This window comes from Hemiscyllium ocellatum, chromosome 2 (assembly GCF_020745735.1).
Source record: "Hemiscyllium ocellatum isolate sHemOce1 chromosome 2, sHemOce1.pat.X.cur, whole genome shotgun sequence".
NCBI lineage: Eukaryota > Metazoa > Chordata > Chondrichthyes > Orectolobiformes > Hemiscylliidae > Hemiscyllium > Hemiscyllium ocellatum.
Window position 1 is genome coordinate 12,127,233 of NC_083402.1, and position 17,440 is coordinate 12,144,672.

Here is a 17,440-nt window from a genome sequence, read left to right on the forward strand (position 1 = left end):
GTGTTGTATGATTGTATGAACTTAATTAGTTAGAAAATTGGGATTCTCAGTTACGTTCCGGATCCTGAACATAGCATTTTAAGTTACATTGGGCAGTACCAAGAAATTGGTGCATTGTTGAAGGTGTGATCTTTTTGATAAACCTTAAACCTTCTATCTGTTCATGGTCCAGAAAAGATACCTAATTCTCTATTTGGCAGCATTCCTTCCTTCAATCAACTTTTAGTGGTGTTGGTTAATTGGTCACATCTCATAATGCATGTTGTACTTTGTTCTGCTCAAATTGGCAATCAAATTTGCCCAACGTAACAGGGATTGTACAAAAGGAAGTAATTTGTACTTGGGGGAGGGGTGGGGGGCATCTTGAAAATAGGAGAAGTACTATAGAAATTAAAGTTGTTCCTCCAATTTTGTAGTCAACACAAGCTAATTTATATAATTGCAGAATTTTCCTGTAATCTGCAAGAGTTAGGTTGTCCTATTTGCTCACTCAGCAGCTATTGATAGGCCACTTCCTGTGGCGTAAGAAGTGTGGTTCATTTTATGTTTTGGGATTTTTGCGTGCTTTGTGTTTCCACTAAATTTCTCAGAATATTCACTTTCCACGTACTAATGGTGTTTCACAGCTTTATTTTCTGGAACATGCTTAGGTACTTCAAGGTGGAGTACAAATGTCCAAAATCTTGTGGTTTCTCCAATTCTTGTTGGAACATGTGAAGGTGTAAACTCTGGCCAATTCCCTCCCGAGGTCAATTATTGTATTTCTTGCTAAGGTCAACAAAGGTGATAAAACATAACGTTGGACTGCTCTGATCAGAACAGGTCTGCTATTCATTTCAGCAGCTAAATGACCAGTAAGAGCCTTAAGTAAAATACCTGATGGCTCTGCATTCTAGAAAAGTGCAGCGTTTGATTTCATCAACACAACAATTGTACACGTTTGTTTTTTATCCAAAAACAGCCTTGCCGGGTAAAAGGAGACATTGGTCATTATACAGATGAGAATGCTGCCCCTTTGGTCCATTGTGTTCGTCTCCTTAGTGCATCGTTTCTTTTAATGGGACAGAAGAATGGTAAGCAAGATAATCTGCGTGACTTGAACGTGCACTATTTTTTTTGCTGCACAATATTGATCCTTGCGTTGAACTTTGCCTTGATACAGGTCTTATCCCTGACAGAGAAGTGAGGGTCAGTGTCAAAGCACTGGCAGTGAGTTGTGTTGGAGCGGCAATTGGACTTCATCCTGAGGCTTTCTTCATTAAACTGTATAGGACCCCACTTGAAGTTCTAGAGAGTCAAGGTAATAGAAAAATAATATTTCTAATAACGAGTGCATTTAGCATGACATGGTTCATTGACTACTACTTCAGTTTGATATTGAAGAAGGGTGTCACTGACATCTCACTCTCTCTTCCACCTCAACATTTATCTCTCTTGTCCTGTCCTTCTCCCCACAATCACTCCATTCTCATCCTCCTCTTTGATAGATGATCACAACTTTGGAGAAACTCAGCAGGTCTGCCAGTATCCGTGGAAAGAAGAACTTGGGAACTGAGGAGGAGTCTTTCTGGAGTAAAGCATTAACTTGTTTTTTATTTCTTTACAGATGCTGCCAGACCTGCTGAGTTTCTCCACATTCTCTATTTGTTTCAGATTTCCAGCATCTGCAATTTTTATTTTGCTTTTATTCATGATTCACGATGTCTGTTATGTTAGAGAAATAGAACAAGCTTGAAATACTCAGCAGCTGTTACGGTATCTTAGAGGAAATAACAAACGTAATGTTTTCAGGTCAACAAACTGGATATCTTTCTGATGAAAGGTTGCCATCCTGAAATCTTTTTGGTTTTCCAAAGATGCTGCTGGACCATTTAAGTAAAACCAGCGACTTTGTATTTCAGCTTTGCAGTGCTTGTAGTACTTTCCTTTTAAATGTTTGTCACGCGTCTGCCTTCATAACCATCTGTTGAGTGAATGTGCCCCTTTGGTATAGTCATGAATGATTCTTCCATTTTCTTTGTCGAATTTGCAGTAAGTAAATAGGAAACTTGTTTGAATGCTCTTTCAGTTATTTCTTAATTTCAAAGCAAAACTTGCAAATTAATGTTGGAAGCTGTGGCTTGCAAGTATGCTTGTTTTTTAGGAAACTGTTAGCTACAATTTATTGTGTGGCAGTAGAGAAAGAAATAATTGCAAAAGCTGGAAATCTGATATTAAAGTAGCAAGCAGCTTATCTGGAAGATGCAGGAGTGGCTAATGTTGAGAGTGAATAACCATGAGCTGCAGCTACCTTGTGTATTTTGAGGATATTCTGTTTTTATTTGAAGATGAAGTTCATTCCTACTGAGGTTATTCTCAACACACTCAATGTAGACTGGAAATTCTATAGACTGTGTGTTAATGAAAACAAAACTTTGAAAGTAAGAGGTGAACACATTCAATATGTTGGTATGATCCCTGGCATAGCTCTTCCAAAAACTAAATTGATTCACTGTGTAATATACCACAGTATAGTGATTATGCATATGGACTATCAAGCCACACGTCAGACAAATAACCAATTGTACTTTTGACAATCTGACAGCCTCGTTGCTGTTAACTGCTGACAATATCAGATTTCTAAAATAACTGATCAGAGCTCTTCTCAGACTGCCATGATGGAATTTGAGCTCTCATATTGTGGGTTATTTGTCTGACGTGTGGCTTGATAGTCCAGATGCATAATCACTATGCTGTGATATATTACAGTGAATCAATCTGTCATTTCCAGTATGAGCATGTATAGCAGGAATGTGGAGGTGCTGGTGTTGGACTGTGGTGAACAAAGTCACATGACACCAGGTTATAGTGCAACAGGTTTATTTCAAATCACAACCTTATTGAGCGCTGCTCCTTTGAAAGGTGACTTCACCTGACTTCACTCCAAAAGCTTGTGATTTGAAATAAATCTGTTGGACTGTAGCCTGGTGTTGTGATTTCTGACCGTATATAGCAGGAGGAGACCTTCTAGCCTTTCAAGCCTACTCCACAATTCAGACAGATCATTGTTGATCTGACTGTAATCTCAGATCCATATTCCTGTCTACTCCTGATTAACCCTTCAGTCCCTTGCTTAACAAGGATCTATCTACCACTGCATTAAAATATTCAATGATGTCCTTTTTCAGGAAGAGGGTTCCAAAGACTCCCAATGCTCGGAAAACATTTCATTAAATCCCTGTTTTAAATGGGTGACACCTGATTTTAAACAGTGACCCCATCTTCTCAATTCTCCCAACAGAAGAAATTTTCTCTTCATATGCACCAGTCAGGGTCTTGTGCGTCTCAATCAAGTTGCCTGTTGCTCTTCTAAACTCCATTGGATACAAACCTAGCCTGTTCAACCTTCGGTCATTAGACAGTCTACTTATTCCAGCTATTAGTCTAATAAACCTTCTTTGAACTTCCTCCAACACATTTTCATCCTCCTGGTATCTTGTGAATATATCCGAGGTAAAATACGCATCTTCGATTCCATTCATTCTGCAGAGGAGCAGTGCATATCGGATATTTTAAAGTACGTCGACCATGGAGATCCACAGATAAGAGGTGCCACTGCCCTTCTCTCTTCAACCTTCATTCACTCGGTTCTGACCAAGACTCGGTTTAATCCAGAAAATTGGCTTGCCACAGTACGAGGCACAACAGGCAAGTAGAATGTTTCACGTGGCTTTTGGTTTCATCTCTAGCTCTCTTCAGGTGTGATTCCAGCGCTGCTGTCTTACTGCATACTCTCAGCAATTGCTCAATTGAAAAACATGCTGGCAGAAGGCAGAGTGGGGAGAAAGGGTTCCTTTGCAGGATGGTAGCTGGTGATTAGTGAAGTTCTGCAGGGGTCAATGATGCAACCACGACTATACATGTTATACATGGATGATCTGGACAAAAGAACTATAAGGGCATTATTGCTAAATTTGACACCAAGATAGGCAGCGGTTGTAGAAGTACTTCGACAGGTTGGAAGAGCCAGCAAATAATTGGCAGATGGAATATAGTGTGGCAAATTATGAACTTTACTAAGAAGAATAGAAGTATAACTTTTTTTTCCTAAGTGGAGAAAGGTTTTGGAAATCTGAAGTACAAAGGGACTGCATGTCCTAGTTCAGGATTCTCTTAAATTTTAAAATGCAGTTTAAGTTGGCAGTTAGGACATCAAATGCAACGTCAGGATTCATTTCTAGGGCTAAATATAAGAGCAGATATATACATCCTAAGCAGTACAAGTCTCTAGTCAGACCGCATTTGGAATGTTGAGAGTAGTTTTGGCCCCTGTATCTAGAGAACTACATAATAATAGAGATGTACAGCATGGAAACAGATCCTTCGGTCCAACTCGCCCATGCTAACCAGAGATCCCAACCCAATCGAGTTCCACTTGCCAGCACCTGGCCCATATCCCTCCAAACCCTTCCTATTTGTATACCCATTCAGATGCCTCTTAAATGTTGCAATTGTACTCCTCCATCACTTCATTCCATATATGTACCACTCTCTGCATGAAAATGTTGCTCCTTTGGTCCCTTTTATATCTTTCCCCTCTCACCCTAAACCTATGGACTCCCCCACCCCATGGAAAAGACTTCATCTATTTACCCTATCCATGCCCTTCATAATTTTATAAACCTCTATAAGGTCACCCCTCAGCCTCCGCTCCAGGGAAAACAGCCCCAGCCTCTTCAGCCTCTCCCTCTAGCTATAATCCTCCAACCCTGGCAACATCCTTGTAAATCTTTTCTGAACCCTTTCAAGTTTCACAACATCTTTCCGATAGGTAGGAGACCAGAATTGCACGCAATATTCCAACAGTGGCCTAACCAATGTCCTGTACAGCCGCAACATGACTTCCCAACTCCTGTACTCAATACTCTGACCAATAAAGGAAAGCATACCAAACGCCACCTTCACTATCCTATCTACCTGCGACTCCACTTTCAAGGAGCTATGAACCTGTACTCCAAGGTCTCTTTGTTCTGCAACACTCCGTAGGATCTTATCATTAAGTGTATAAGACCTGCTAATATTTGCTTTCCCAAAATGCAGCACCTCTCATTTATCTGAATTAAACTCCAACTGCCACTTCTCAGCCCACTGGCCCATCTAATCAACATCCTGTTGCAATCTGCTGGCATTGGAGGAATAATACACAAAGTTTACAAGAATGGTTTTGGGAACGAACGGCTTGTCAAATGATGAGCCGTTGAGGACTCTGTCTAAATTCCAGAGTTTAGAAGGATGAAGGGGTGTTCTCATTTGAAACTTGGAGAACTCTGGCTTGGGTAGAGTGATCGCGGAGAGGATGTTTCCACTAGTTTCCACTGTGACTCAAAGGCACAAACATTGGAGTGAAGGGGCAACCCTTTAGAACAGAAATGCGACATTTCTTAAGCCAGATCTGCAGAATGCATTGCCGCAAGAGACTGTGGAAGCCAAGTCATTGATTGTATATAAGACAGATTGTATAATAATGGGATCAAGGATTATGGGGAGAAGGCAGGAGAATGGGTTTGAGAAACATATCAGAATAGTGAAGTAGACTTGATGGACTAAAAGGCCTAATTCTGTTCCTGTACCTTATGGTCTTAACTGTACTACGTTTTCTTTCTACCATTCTGGAAGGTGTATGATGCATTTGCAATGAATCAATGCAATTTTACTCAATCAATCTTCAGATACATAGAACAAAACAATGCAGAACAGGCTCTTCAGCCTTCGATGTTGCGCTGACCTGTGAACTTTTCTCAGCTCGCGCTCCCTACACTATCTCATCGTCATCCATGTGCTTATCCAAGGATTGTTTAAATCTCCCTAGTGTGGCTGAGTTGACTAGGTTAGCAGCTAGGGCATTCCACACCCTTACCACTCTGAGTAAAGAACCTGCCTCTGATATCTGTCTTAAACCTATCACCCCTCAACTTGTAGTTATGCCCCTTCATACAAGCTGACATCATCATCCTAGTATTCAGACACAAAAATGTGAGAAACCCCAGAGGTAGAGGCCTTTGGGCACTGTTAGTCCTCTGATGTACCACTGGTCGTGAAGTGATTTATTCAGCTCCTGATGTTTCTCTCTGTACCTCTTCACTTTGCTACGCTTTCTCTTCCATCAAAGGTCTCTCTGAAAACTTAACTGCTCAGGCACGCGTTCAGTCACCCTCCTGAAATTTCCTTCCTACAACTGCTTGAAATTGTGATAAAAGCTAATAGTGTGTGCAAAAGATAAGTGCAAATTATTAAAACCTTTCTTCCTAAAATGTAAGAGACCTGTTCCTTGTTCTTTATTTTCAGGACGTGGCATCTCGTTGGAGGATTGTGTGCCTTTACTTCAGAAAACATTGAAGGATAAATCATCTGTAACCTGCAAACTGGCTTGTGCTGCAGTCCGGGTACGTGTCTGTGTTCATCTCTGTACTGTCATACTCTGTACTTAACTTTAAGCCAGTTTTATTTTCAGGCTGTCTGATGGAAATTGAGCATTCAACCTGTGAATTATTAGCCCTGATATAGAGAGTGTTTACCTGGTTGAATAATCACTATGCTACAGTATCTTGCACAGTGAACCAACCTAACCTTTAGTTTTAGTCCTCCACCAAAGGAAACATTATCCTGGAATCCACCCTATCCAGATGCCTTTTACAAGATTCAATTAAATCACCTCTCATTCTTCTAAATTCCACTGGATATAGGCCGAATCTGTTCAGCCTTTCTTCATAAGATGAACCCTTTGTCCTAGGAATGAGTCAAGTGAACCTTCTCTGTCTGTTCTATTCATTAAAGTGGCAGCATTTATTCATTCCCAGTTGCCTTGTTGAAAGTGTCACCTTGAACTGCCAAGGTTGTTTGGCTATGATGTTTTTTAAAAAACTCGTTTGTAGGATGTGGCGTTGCTGGCTGGCCAGCATTTATTGCCCATCCCTAGTTGCTGTTGAGAAGATGGTGATGAGTTGCCTTATTGAACTGCAGCAGTCCACCTTCTGTGGGTTGACCCACAATGCAGTTAGAGAGGGAATTCAACGATTTTGATCCCGTGACAGTGAAGGAATGACAATGTATTTCCAAATCCAAATGGTGAATGGCTTGGAGAGGAACTTGAAGGTGGTGGTATTCCATGTATCTATTGCCCTTGTCTGTCTCAATGGAAGTGGTCACAAGTTTGGAAGGTGCAGTCTGAAGATATTCGGTGAATTTCTGCAGTGCACCTTCCAGATAGTACATACAAATGCCATTGAGTGTTGATGGTGGAAGGAGTGATGTTTATGGATCTGGCACCAATCAAGCAGGCTGCTTTCTCTTGGATGACGTCAAGCTATTTGCATTTTGTTGGTGCTGTCCCCATTCAGGCAAGTGGGCATTATTCCATCACACTCATGACTTGTGCCCTATAGATGATGCATTGGCTTTTGTGAGTTCAGAGTTGAGTTACTTGCTACAATATTCCTCGCTTCTGACTTGCTGTTGTAGCCACTGTGTTTATTGGTGTTTCTGTTCAATGGTCACCCCTAGGATGTTGGTAATGGGGGAATTCAGTGATGGTAACAACATTGAATGTCAAGTGGTGGTTAGATTATTTGCTATTGGTGATGGTCGTAGCTTGGCATTGTATGACTCAAATGTTGCTTGCAACTTGTCAGTCCAAATCTGGGAATTGTCTAGAATTTGTTGCATTTGAACATAGACTGTTCCGGTATCCATGGAGTTGTGAATGGTGTTGAGCATTGTGCAATTGTTGGCAAACGTGCCCTGCTCCTGGCCTTATGATGGAGGGAAGGGCATAGATAAAACAGCTCAAAATGGTTGGGCCTAGGCCATTAACCTGAGGAACTCCTGCAGAGTTGTCATGGAGCTGAGATAACTGACCCCCAGTAACCAAGACTATCTTCCTGTATGTCAAGTATGACTCTAACCACTGGAGGATTTGCCCACTGATGCCCTTTGATTCCAGAATTGCAGAGATTATTGCCTTTGACAGTGTATATATCATTTTGTTATAAAAGCAAATTGCTGTAATGCAGTTGACAAATTGGGGATGCTGTTTCTAAAGTGCAAACTTATAAAACCTGTGTTGGCTGTACAGCACCAACACTTTAAACATTGTTTGTAAAGTGTGGTCTTTCCATAATGTTGGGTTGCAAAAAAAATGCAGTTATTGCGTTATAGAAGAACTGACTCATTGTACTATTGCATTTTCCCCCCTCCTTCCTTTACCTGCCCACCACCCAGTACTTCTGATAGGCGAGCTGTTGGTTTTCAGCAGCTTTGGTCTTCATTTGGTGGATGAATCTGCCACCTGGTGGGTCACCAAAGAACTTCAACCACAATATCCCAAATCAGCAGACATTTGAAAATACATCTGCAGGATGGTTTCCATCTGCTTTTTTCTGTGGTGATCTTTACCTGGTAAAGTTGGCAAATTGAGCGTATAGTGTTTACAATTTCATTTAAGATGATCGTTGATTTCTAAAATGAGTATTTCAGATAATGGCAATATTATGGATGTTGTTCCCCCAGATTTCCATTGTGTTCACAATGGCCTGTAGCCAGAAACAAGAAAGTAACCCCTGTAGTGTATTGAATGATCTAACTCTCGTCAACACAATGTTTCTAGTGAAACTGCATCTGGAGTATTGTATACAGTTTTGATCCCTTTACTTGAGGAATGTAGTTGTACTGGAAGTGGTTCAGAGGTGGTTCACTAGATTGAGTGATCCAGAGATGCAAGGTTTGTTTTATGAAGAGAGATTGAGCAGTTTAAATTTATTCTGTCTAGTTTTGCAGATTGAGAGGCAATCTCATAGTCATAGACTTGTACAGCACGAAACGGACCCTTTGGTTCGACTTGTCCATGCTGACCAAGTTTCCCAAACTAAGCTAGTCCCATTTGCCTGTGCTTGGCCTGTATCCCTCTAAACTTTGGCTTCTTGTGTACCCTGTCCAAATGTCTTCAAAATGTTGTAACTAACTATACCTGCATCGAGAGGTCATAGTTTTCGGATAAGAGGTAGCAGATTGAAAACAGATGAGAAATTAATGTCTTAAAGGTTCGTGAATCTTTGAATTCCACTAACATAGAGTGAACTAGATGCTGGAACATTGAGTCAATTTGAGGAGGGGATGGGCAGATTTTTAATTAATGGGTTGAAAGGTCATGGGAGCAGGCAGGGCAGTGAAGTTGAGGCCAACATGCAATCAGCCATGATTGCATCAAGTGGCAGCGAAGGCTCAAGGGGCTGAATTGCCATTCCTGGTCTCCATTCTTGTGTTGCTTAAAGTAATATGCAAAGGTGCATTAGACAGCAGCTTCAAACCGCTTGACAACCATCATCTAGAGCAACCACCTGCAAACTTACTATCCTAACTTGGAAATATGTTGCTGTTCGTCAGTGTCACTGGGTCATAATCCAAGAATTCCCTCCCTAATGGTACTGTGGGCGTAACTACAGCACATAGACTGCAGTTGTTCATGGAGGCAGCTCACCACCATCTTCTCAAAGACAACTCTGGGTGTGTAATAAGTGTGGCTCAACCAGTGACACTCACTCTCCATGACACAATATTTTTAAAACTGTAATTTGATGATGTGTTGTTGTCCAACTCTGAACCTTTTGTATAATTTAGATTTTGCCCTGGGCTCGTTGAGTATGGATGTTTTCATCTGATTTCCTTCTTCCTAGCACTGTATCACAAGCCTCTGCAACAGCAGCTACAGCGAGCTGGGTTTGCAGCTCATGATTGACCTCTTGACCTTGAAGAATAACTCTTACTGGCTAGTGAGGACGGAGCTCTTAGAAACTCTGGCTGAGGTGGACTTCAGGTAAGTTTGCTGACTGCTTAAGTCAGTGGAAAAATGCAGACTGTCGTATATTGATGGACAAATGTGTTTAAGTGCCTGATCAGTTGAAGAGAATTCTCTGAAAACCTCAGAATGACAATTGTTATGGTGCAGAAGGAGGCCGTTTGGCACATGATATTTGCATTCGTTCTCTGACCATTTCAGCTTGGTACCAAACTCCTGTCTTTTCTCCAGCATCCTGAATTTTGTTCTATTTTAAATGGTCATCTAATTCCCTTGTGAAATGCCTGAATTGTATCTACCTTTCCAACACTTCCAGGATCTACCTACTCACTGTGTGGAAAGATTTTTCTTGCTTAATGTTTAGTTCTTCTGCCATTCATTGCCAGCCCTCCCTCGGGCTGTCAATCCTTTTACTTTAGATTAGATTCCCTACAGTATGGAAACAGGCCCTTCAGCCCAACCAGTCCACACTGATCCTCTGAAGAGTAACCCACCCAGACCCATTTCCCTCTGAAAAATGCACCTAACACGATGGGTAATTTTAGAATGGCCAACTCACCTGACTGGCACACCTTTGGACTGAGGGAGGAAACCAGAGCACCTGGAGAAAACTCATGCAGACACTGGGAGAATGTGCAAACTCAACACACAGTTGCCTGAGGTTAGAATCGAACCTGGGACCCTGGTGCTGTGAGGTAGCAGTGCTAACCACTGAGCCACTGTGCCGCCCTCGGCGGGAATATTTCTGTCCATTGACAGTGACCAGACTCCTTTTGATTTGGAAGCTTCTATCTCCTCCCCTTTCTCCAAAGGAAATTGTCCCAGCCTCTTCAATCTATTCTGATAACTGTGGTTTCTCATCTCTGGCACAACTTGTTTTCTCCTCTTCAGTGCACTTACATCCTTCCTAAAGAGGTTTTACTCCGACCTGTACACTACTCCAGCAATATTTAGAGCTGAAAATGTGTTGCTGGTTAAAGCACAGCAGGTTAGGCAGCATCCAAGGAACAGGAAATTCGACGCTTCGGGCCAGAGCCCTTCATCAGGGCTCTGGCCCGAAACGTCGAATTTCCTGTTCCTTGGATGCTGCCTAACCTGCTGTGCTTTAACCAGCAACACATTTTCAGCTCTGATCTCCAGCATCTGCAGACCTCACTTTTTACTCCAGTGATATTTAACTAAATTCAGCATAATCTCACCAACGTGCCAAGGACTTAAGAATCTTGACACAAGTTCTGCTGTGAACATTATGTATGTGGATTTTAAAAGGCATCTGAATGCAGTTTGGTTTGCCAGAATGATATTTAGGTTGTAAGAGTTAAGTTATGAAGAGAGATTACACAAACTGAGATTGCATTCATTAGCATGTAGGAGATTAAAGGATAATTTGATAAATTTTTAAAGATGTTGTGGGGAATTTGTAGGGTAGATTGGGAGAATCGCCTTTCTTCTAATTGGGAGTCCAGGTGTAGGAAGCATGATCAAGAAATTAGAACTAGATATTTCAAGAGTGAAATTCGGAAGCACTTTGACCTGCCTCACCACCTGACTCCCCAGCGCTCGCCTACCGTTACAAGGCACAAGTCAGGAGTGTGATGAAATACTTTTTACATTTGTCTGGATGAGTGAAACTTCACACCATCCAGGACAAAGCAACCTGGTTTCATGGCACCACGTTCACTCAACGGTGTGTGCCATCTGCAAGATGTATTGCAGAAATTCACCCCAAGACTACTTAGAAAGCACCTTCCAAATGCTCAACTATTACCATTTAGAAGGAAAAGAGTAGCAGCTACCACCTGCAAATGCCCTCAAAGCCCCCCTCCATCCTGCTTTGGAAATATATTCTGGTTCCTTCACTGTTGCTGAGTCAAACTCCTGGCATTCCCTCCTTGCGACGTAGGTGAGCCTACATTCCAAATGGTTCCAGAAAATATCTCATCATTACCTTCACCTAGGCACTTCCCGATGGACAATACATTCTGGCCGAGTGATGCACACATCCCGTATAAGAATTTTATTATAAAGCTCCTTATCACAACTATGGAAGACCGATCCAAATACATTCAGTGAATTTTTGTTTTGCAAGGACTATTATCTTAAGGTAAGACAGTTTTACAGTAGCTTGAGATAATGAAAGACATCAATGCACTTTTAACCGATTTAAAGTTCTTTTGAAGTATAGTCCTTACTTTATTGTAAAGCAGCACAGTGGCTCAGTAGTTAGCACTGCTGCCTTATAACATCTGGGACTCTGGTTCAATTCCACCCTTGGGTGACTATCTGTGCGGAGCTTGCACATTCTCCTGTGTCTGCGTGGGTTTCCTCCAGGTGCTCTGGTTTCCTTCCACAGTCCAAAGATTTGCAGATTAGGTTGATTGGACATGGTTAATTGTCCATAATATCCAGGAATTTGCAGGTGAGGTGGATTAGCCATGGGAATCGCATGGTTATAGGAATAGTGGGTCTGGGTGACGTGCTCTTCGGAGGGTTAGTGTGGACTTGATAGACTGAATGGCCTGTTTCCACATTGTAGGGATTTTGTGATTCTATGATAATGAAATGCAACAGTGAATTTGCACAGAGAAAGTTCGCAAACACTAATTTGTCACCTCTTTGTTGGCCAACAGTAATCTAACCAAGATATTACAGGTAGCTCCCCTGTTCTGTTTATATTCTATTGTGAGATGGTGTCGCTGGCTGGCCAGTATTTACTGTCTATCCCCATTTGTCTTCAGAATGTAGTGTTAAGTGCCGCCTTGAAATGCTGCAGTCCATGTGCGGTAGGTGCACCCACAAATATAAAATAATGCCATGAAATCCTTTATAACTATCTTCATGTGGGATCTTGATTTAATCTTTCTGCTGAAAGATAGCACCTTATTGGTGATTAGCACTGCTGCCTCATAGCACCAGGGAGCAGGGTATGATTCTAGTCTCTGGTGACAATGTGAACTTGGACATATTCTGCTTGCGTCTTCATGATTTTCTGTTGGATGCTCTGGTTTCTTTGCAGTCCAAAGATATGCAGGTTCGGTGGATTGGTCATGTAAATTGTCTCTTGATGTTGAGAGATGTGCAGGTTAGCTGGATTAATCACGGTAAATTTAGGGTTACGTGGGCAGGGTGGGGTCTGGCTGGGATGCTCCCTCAAGGGTTGATGTAAACTGGTCTGTGCACTGCAGGGATTCTAAGCTGTCACAAGGAGTCGAGAGTGTGGTGTTGGAAAAGCACAGCAGGTCAGGTAGCATCTGAGGAACAGGACAATCGACATTTTGGGAAATGTCCTTCATCAGGATCTGTGCATTGCTGATGAAGGGCTTTTGCCAGAAACACTGATTCTCCTCCTCAGATGCTGCCTGTGTTATGAAGATGTGGGTGTATTGTATCTCCTTAAGAGATGTTAAAAGCTCGCAGTGACAGCACCAAATGTTCTCAGTAAGATGCAATGTAATGTGTGCTCCAGATACTGGAGCTGGAAATGACTAAACAGATTTGAATTAGGCCAATCAGTTTAAATTATACCCCGAAAAATACCAAACTCCAATCGAGTTTGAATGGAGTATAATCTTAAAAGCCAATGACACAATCCAGTGTTTTGGAGTATAAGACCAGGGAAAATCGAGCATTTGAGAGGAGAGCGGCCAGCACGTAAAAAGACTGCCAGAAAAATAGCTTTCTCAAAGGTACCTTAATCGATCAATAACCTGTGAAGCAGAATCCTCAAGAAGAAAAGAAGACAGGAATACAGAGAAAACCGAAAGCTGCCTGGTATTGAGATAAGCTTTTTGTTCTTAAATCTTAATCAAGGGTTTATTGGACTAGTACTCTAGAGGGGAAGGTAACAGGTTAGAGGAAGGAGTTGTTAATAGTTAGTTAATTATTCTCTGTTATACTTTAAGAAATAAATTTGTTAATTTCTACTTTAAATAGTTCTTGACCTCTCAAATTTTCACAGATTATTTTGTGGGGTAAATCTTTTGTGTTGCTAGTTTTAAATAAGCAGGAGGGTTTACCCCATGTTGTAACAGTTTGGGGGCTCGCTTCCATGATTTGAACTGGTTTAGACAGATTTGAATAGATTTGGGGGATAAGAAAGATCCCAGCAGATTTAAACACTTGTAGATTAGTGTCTTAGATCTTTAAATAAAATGTAAGTGAGACAACTTGTTTAATTTCAGTGACGTGTGGTTGATTAAAAGTGAGAGAAATGGCACCTAAAATTGCTCGAGGGGTTCTGGGATTTGAAGATGATACTCAGATTTGCCAAGAAAGTTTAGAAGGAAAGAAAAAGGCCATACTTTTCGAATTCGCAATTTAGATTTGGGTTTAACCAAGGACAAAAGTAAAGCTGGAATTATCAGAGAATTACTCAAACACTTAGGTGTGTCAGAGAAACAGACAAGTGCAGTAGAGGGAGAAAACCTTAAATTACAATTGAGGAAAAATGAGTTAGAAGATAAGGGGAGAGAAAAGGCTCTTAGATGTGCAAAGAGAGAAAGAAGAAAGAGAAGGTTCTTAGCTGAGCAAAAACAGAATTTGAACTTGAAGTTGCAACTTAGTCAGCAAAATCAAGTTAACAGGATGGAGATTAAAGAGAAGGTAGTGATATAAATATGTCACAAGTCTGCCACATTTTGAGAGAGATGTTGAACCACCTTGATTTCATTGGAAAAATTGGCTAGGCAGATGGAGTGGTTTGAGGATTTATGGGTGATGCTCATTCAAACCAAACTTGTAGGCAGAGCTGGTGAGGTATTTGCCGTATTGTCAGATGAGGGGTCAAGAGATTATGTCGAGATTAAACAGGCTATTTTAAATGCTTATGAATTGGTACCAGAAACATATAGACAGCAGTTCAGAAACACACAGAAGGAACCAAATCAAACTTAAGTTCAGAAGAATTAAACAGTCATTTTGATTGGTGGGTGGGTGCTTTGAAAATAGATAAGACCTTTTAGGCTAAGAGAAATTATTCTGCTGGAGGAGTTTTAAAAACTCACTTCCAGAGGTGGTAAGAATTCATGTGGAGGAACAGAAAGTTTAAGAAGTGAGAAAGGTCGCAAGATTAGAAAATGAGTACATGTTGGTGCACAAGGCAAGCTTCCGGCCAGAATTTCCTCCTGTGAGGGATAGAAGGTGAGATCCTACACTACGAAACCAAGAATAAAGAGCACTGATAAGAATTTACTACCGAAGAAAAAGAAGCCCAAGAGGGTGGAAAGGAGGTGAAAGGCCTCGGGTGTTTCCACTGTGGCAAAGTGGGACATGTAAAGTCACAGTGCTGGTCATTTAAAGAAAGGCACTGTGGGAAAAGATGTGGTAAGAGGCCAAGCCAGTGGCATTAGTGAAAATAGAAGAAACCCCAAGAAGAGTCGAGGAGCTGCAGGAGAGTGCACGGTCTGGGCAGGGGCTGGGTAATGAGTTAGTACCTGATCTGTACAAAGAATTAATCTCTGTGGGTAAAGTTTACTCAGAAAGAACCAGAAGAAGAAGAAGAAATTTTGAGAGATACAGGATCAAAGTAGTCGCAAATCGTAAGAGATGAGCAAATATGCATGCTTTCTGATCTGTTACCCCAGAGTGTGGTAATTTGTGGAATAGATGGACAGAAATTGTGTTCCCTTGTGTAAGATCAGGTTGGAGTGCCAACTCAAGTCTGGGGAAATTACAGACTGAGTTAGTGACAGAATCAGTTCCAGGAATTCAGTTTGTCCTTGGGAATGATTTGGCAGTATCTAAGGTGGGAGTGACACTCCTTGTGGAGAAGCCCAAGGAAGACCAAGAAACTGTGGAGTTAAAACAAATATCCTGGTATTTTCCCAGGCTGTGTAGTAACCAGATCCCACTATCATAAGTCACAACACAAAGCGCAAAGTGAAGAGAAAGCTGAAGGAGTTGAGGTTCAGTTAGTGGATACCCTGTTTGAAGTCACGGTGCAGGAAAACCTGAACAGGAAGAGGGTCAGATAGAAGTGTTTACTCCTGAAAGGCTAAGAGACTTGCAACAGCAAGACAAGACAATAAAAGAGATATATGTTGATGTGTGCTCCGAAAAGGAAGCAGACAATATTCCTGAGGGTTATTATCTGAAAGTCAGAATCCTAAGGCAGAAATGGAGACCACGGCAGGTAGTGCAGAGGAGAAATGGGCAGAAGTGTATCAGATTATGTTGCCGGTAGCATACAAACAGGAAGTATTACGGGTAGCACATGAACTATTTGTAGGAGGTCACCTAGGAGTACAGAGGACTCGGGCAAAGGTACAAAAGCATTTTTATTGGCCTAGAATGAACAAGGATGTGGTTAACTTTTGCCGAATGTGTTGTACTTGCCAAATGGTAGGTAAGTCAGAGGTGGTAATAAAACCAGCACCTTTGTTGTCAATTCCTGCGTTTGAAGAACCTTTCATGCGGGTTACAAATGATTGTGTCGATCCCCTCTGGACAACAAAAAGTGGGAACCAGTACTTGTTAAACATAATGGATATGTCCATCAGATTTCTGGAGGCAATTACATGACGGATTATCAAGGCATAATGGGAGTAGAGGAGTTAGTAGCTTTATTCACATGATATAGGCTACCCAGATATGCTGTCAAGCCATCCGCATGACTCCCAAGCCATCAGCATGGACCAAGGATCAACTTTTACTGCTCGGCTGTTTAAAGAGTTTATGGATAGCTGAGGTATACAGCACTTCAGATCCAGTGTGTATCATCCTGAATCCCAGGGAGTTTTAGAAAGGTGGCATCAGTCCTTGAAGACCATGTTGAGAGCATACTGTCAGGATTACTTGAATGATTGGGATAGGTATCCCATTTGTATTGTTTGCCATTAGAAATGCCTCAAATGAAGCTTCTCAGTTCGCACCCTTAAAGGTAATATTCGGTCATGAAGTGAGAGGCCCTTTGAAATTAATTAAAAAAAAATTGATTGGACCAAAGTTGGAGATCTCATACTTAGATTATGTATCATAGGTGAGGGAAAGACTAAATAGAGTAGGTGAGTTAACTAAACAGCACTGAAAGAGAGCGCTGAATAGAATGAAGTAAGTGGCAGAAAAATACTCTGAGACTTGGACATTTTTTCAAGGGGATGATGTGTTAGTACTGTTACCAGTGATAGGGAGATCCCTTCAAAGTCAGGTTTAGTGGTTCCTGTCAAACTGACAAAAGGTTGTCAGGTGAACTATCTAGTAAAAATGTCAGATAGAGGGAGAAAAGGTTATCTGGTATGTCATGTGAACATGTTGAAACCGTATTATACTAGACAAAGAACTGGAGAAACAGGTGTTAATTACTGCCCCACAGAGTGAGGAATCAAGTCCAGATAATGTGGAATTTGATGTGCCTCAAAATAGATTAAAAAATGAAGAAGTCATTGAGGAGTGGGATAGGTTAGTAAACTATGTGTCTCAGGAGCATAGAACACAGTTGGAAGATTCCTTACTGCAGGATAAGGACATATGTAAGAATCAGATGGGGAGGACTAATGCTGTTGCATATGAAGTAGATGTAAGGAATACTGCTCCGATAAAACAACACCTCTATTAGCTTAATCCTTTCAAAGCCGGTCCAGCCCAGAAGGAGGTGGAGGTCATGCTTGATGAGGG

At 41.4% G+C, this 17,440-nt stretch overlaps 1 protein-coding gene across 9 annotated transcripts in view; it reads left to right on the forward strand.

Annotated features, from left to right (window-relative positions):
• htt (huntingtin) overlaps window positions 1-17,440 on the forward strand; it is a 244,085-nt gene that overhangs the window by 94,355 nt on the left and 132,290 nt on the right. For all 9 annotated transcript variants that reach the window (XM_060834685.1, XM_060834714.1, XM_060834704.1 and 6 more), the window contains exons 14-18: window positions 962-1,073; window positions 1,163-1,300; window positions 3,529-3,687; window positions 6,325-6,422; window positions 9,708-9,847. In XM_060834685.1, coding sequence (XP_060690668.1) covers window positions 962-1,073; window positions 1,163-1,300; window positions 3,529-3,687; window positions 6,325-6,422; window positions 9,708-9,847 — 647 coding nt within the window. The remainder of the gene's footprint in view (window positions 1-961; window positions 1,074-1,162; window positions 1,301-3,528; window positions 3,688-6,324; window positions 6,423-9,707; window positions 9,848-17,440) is intronic.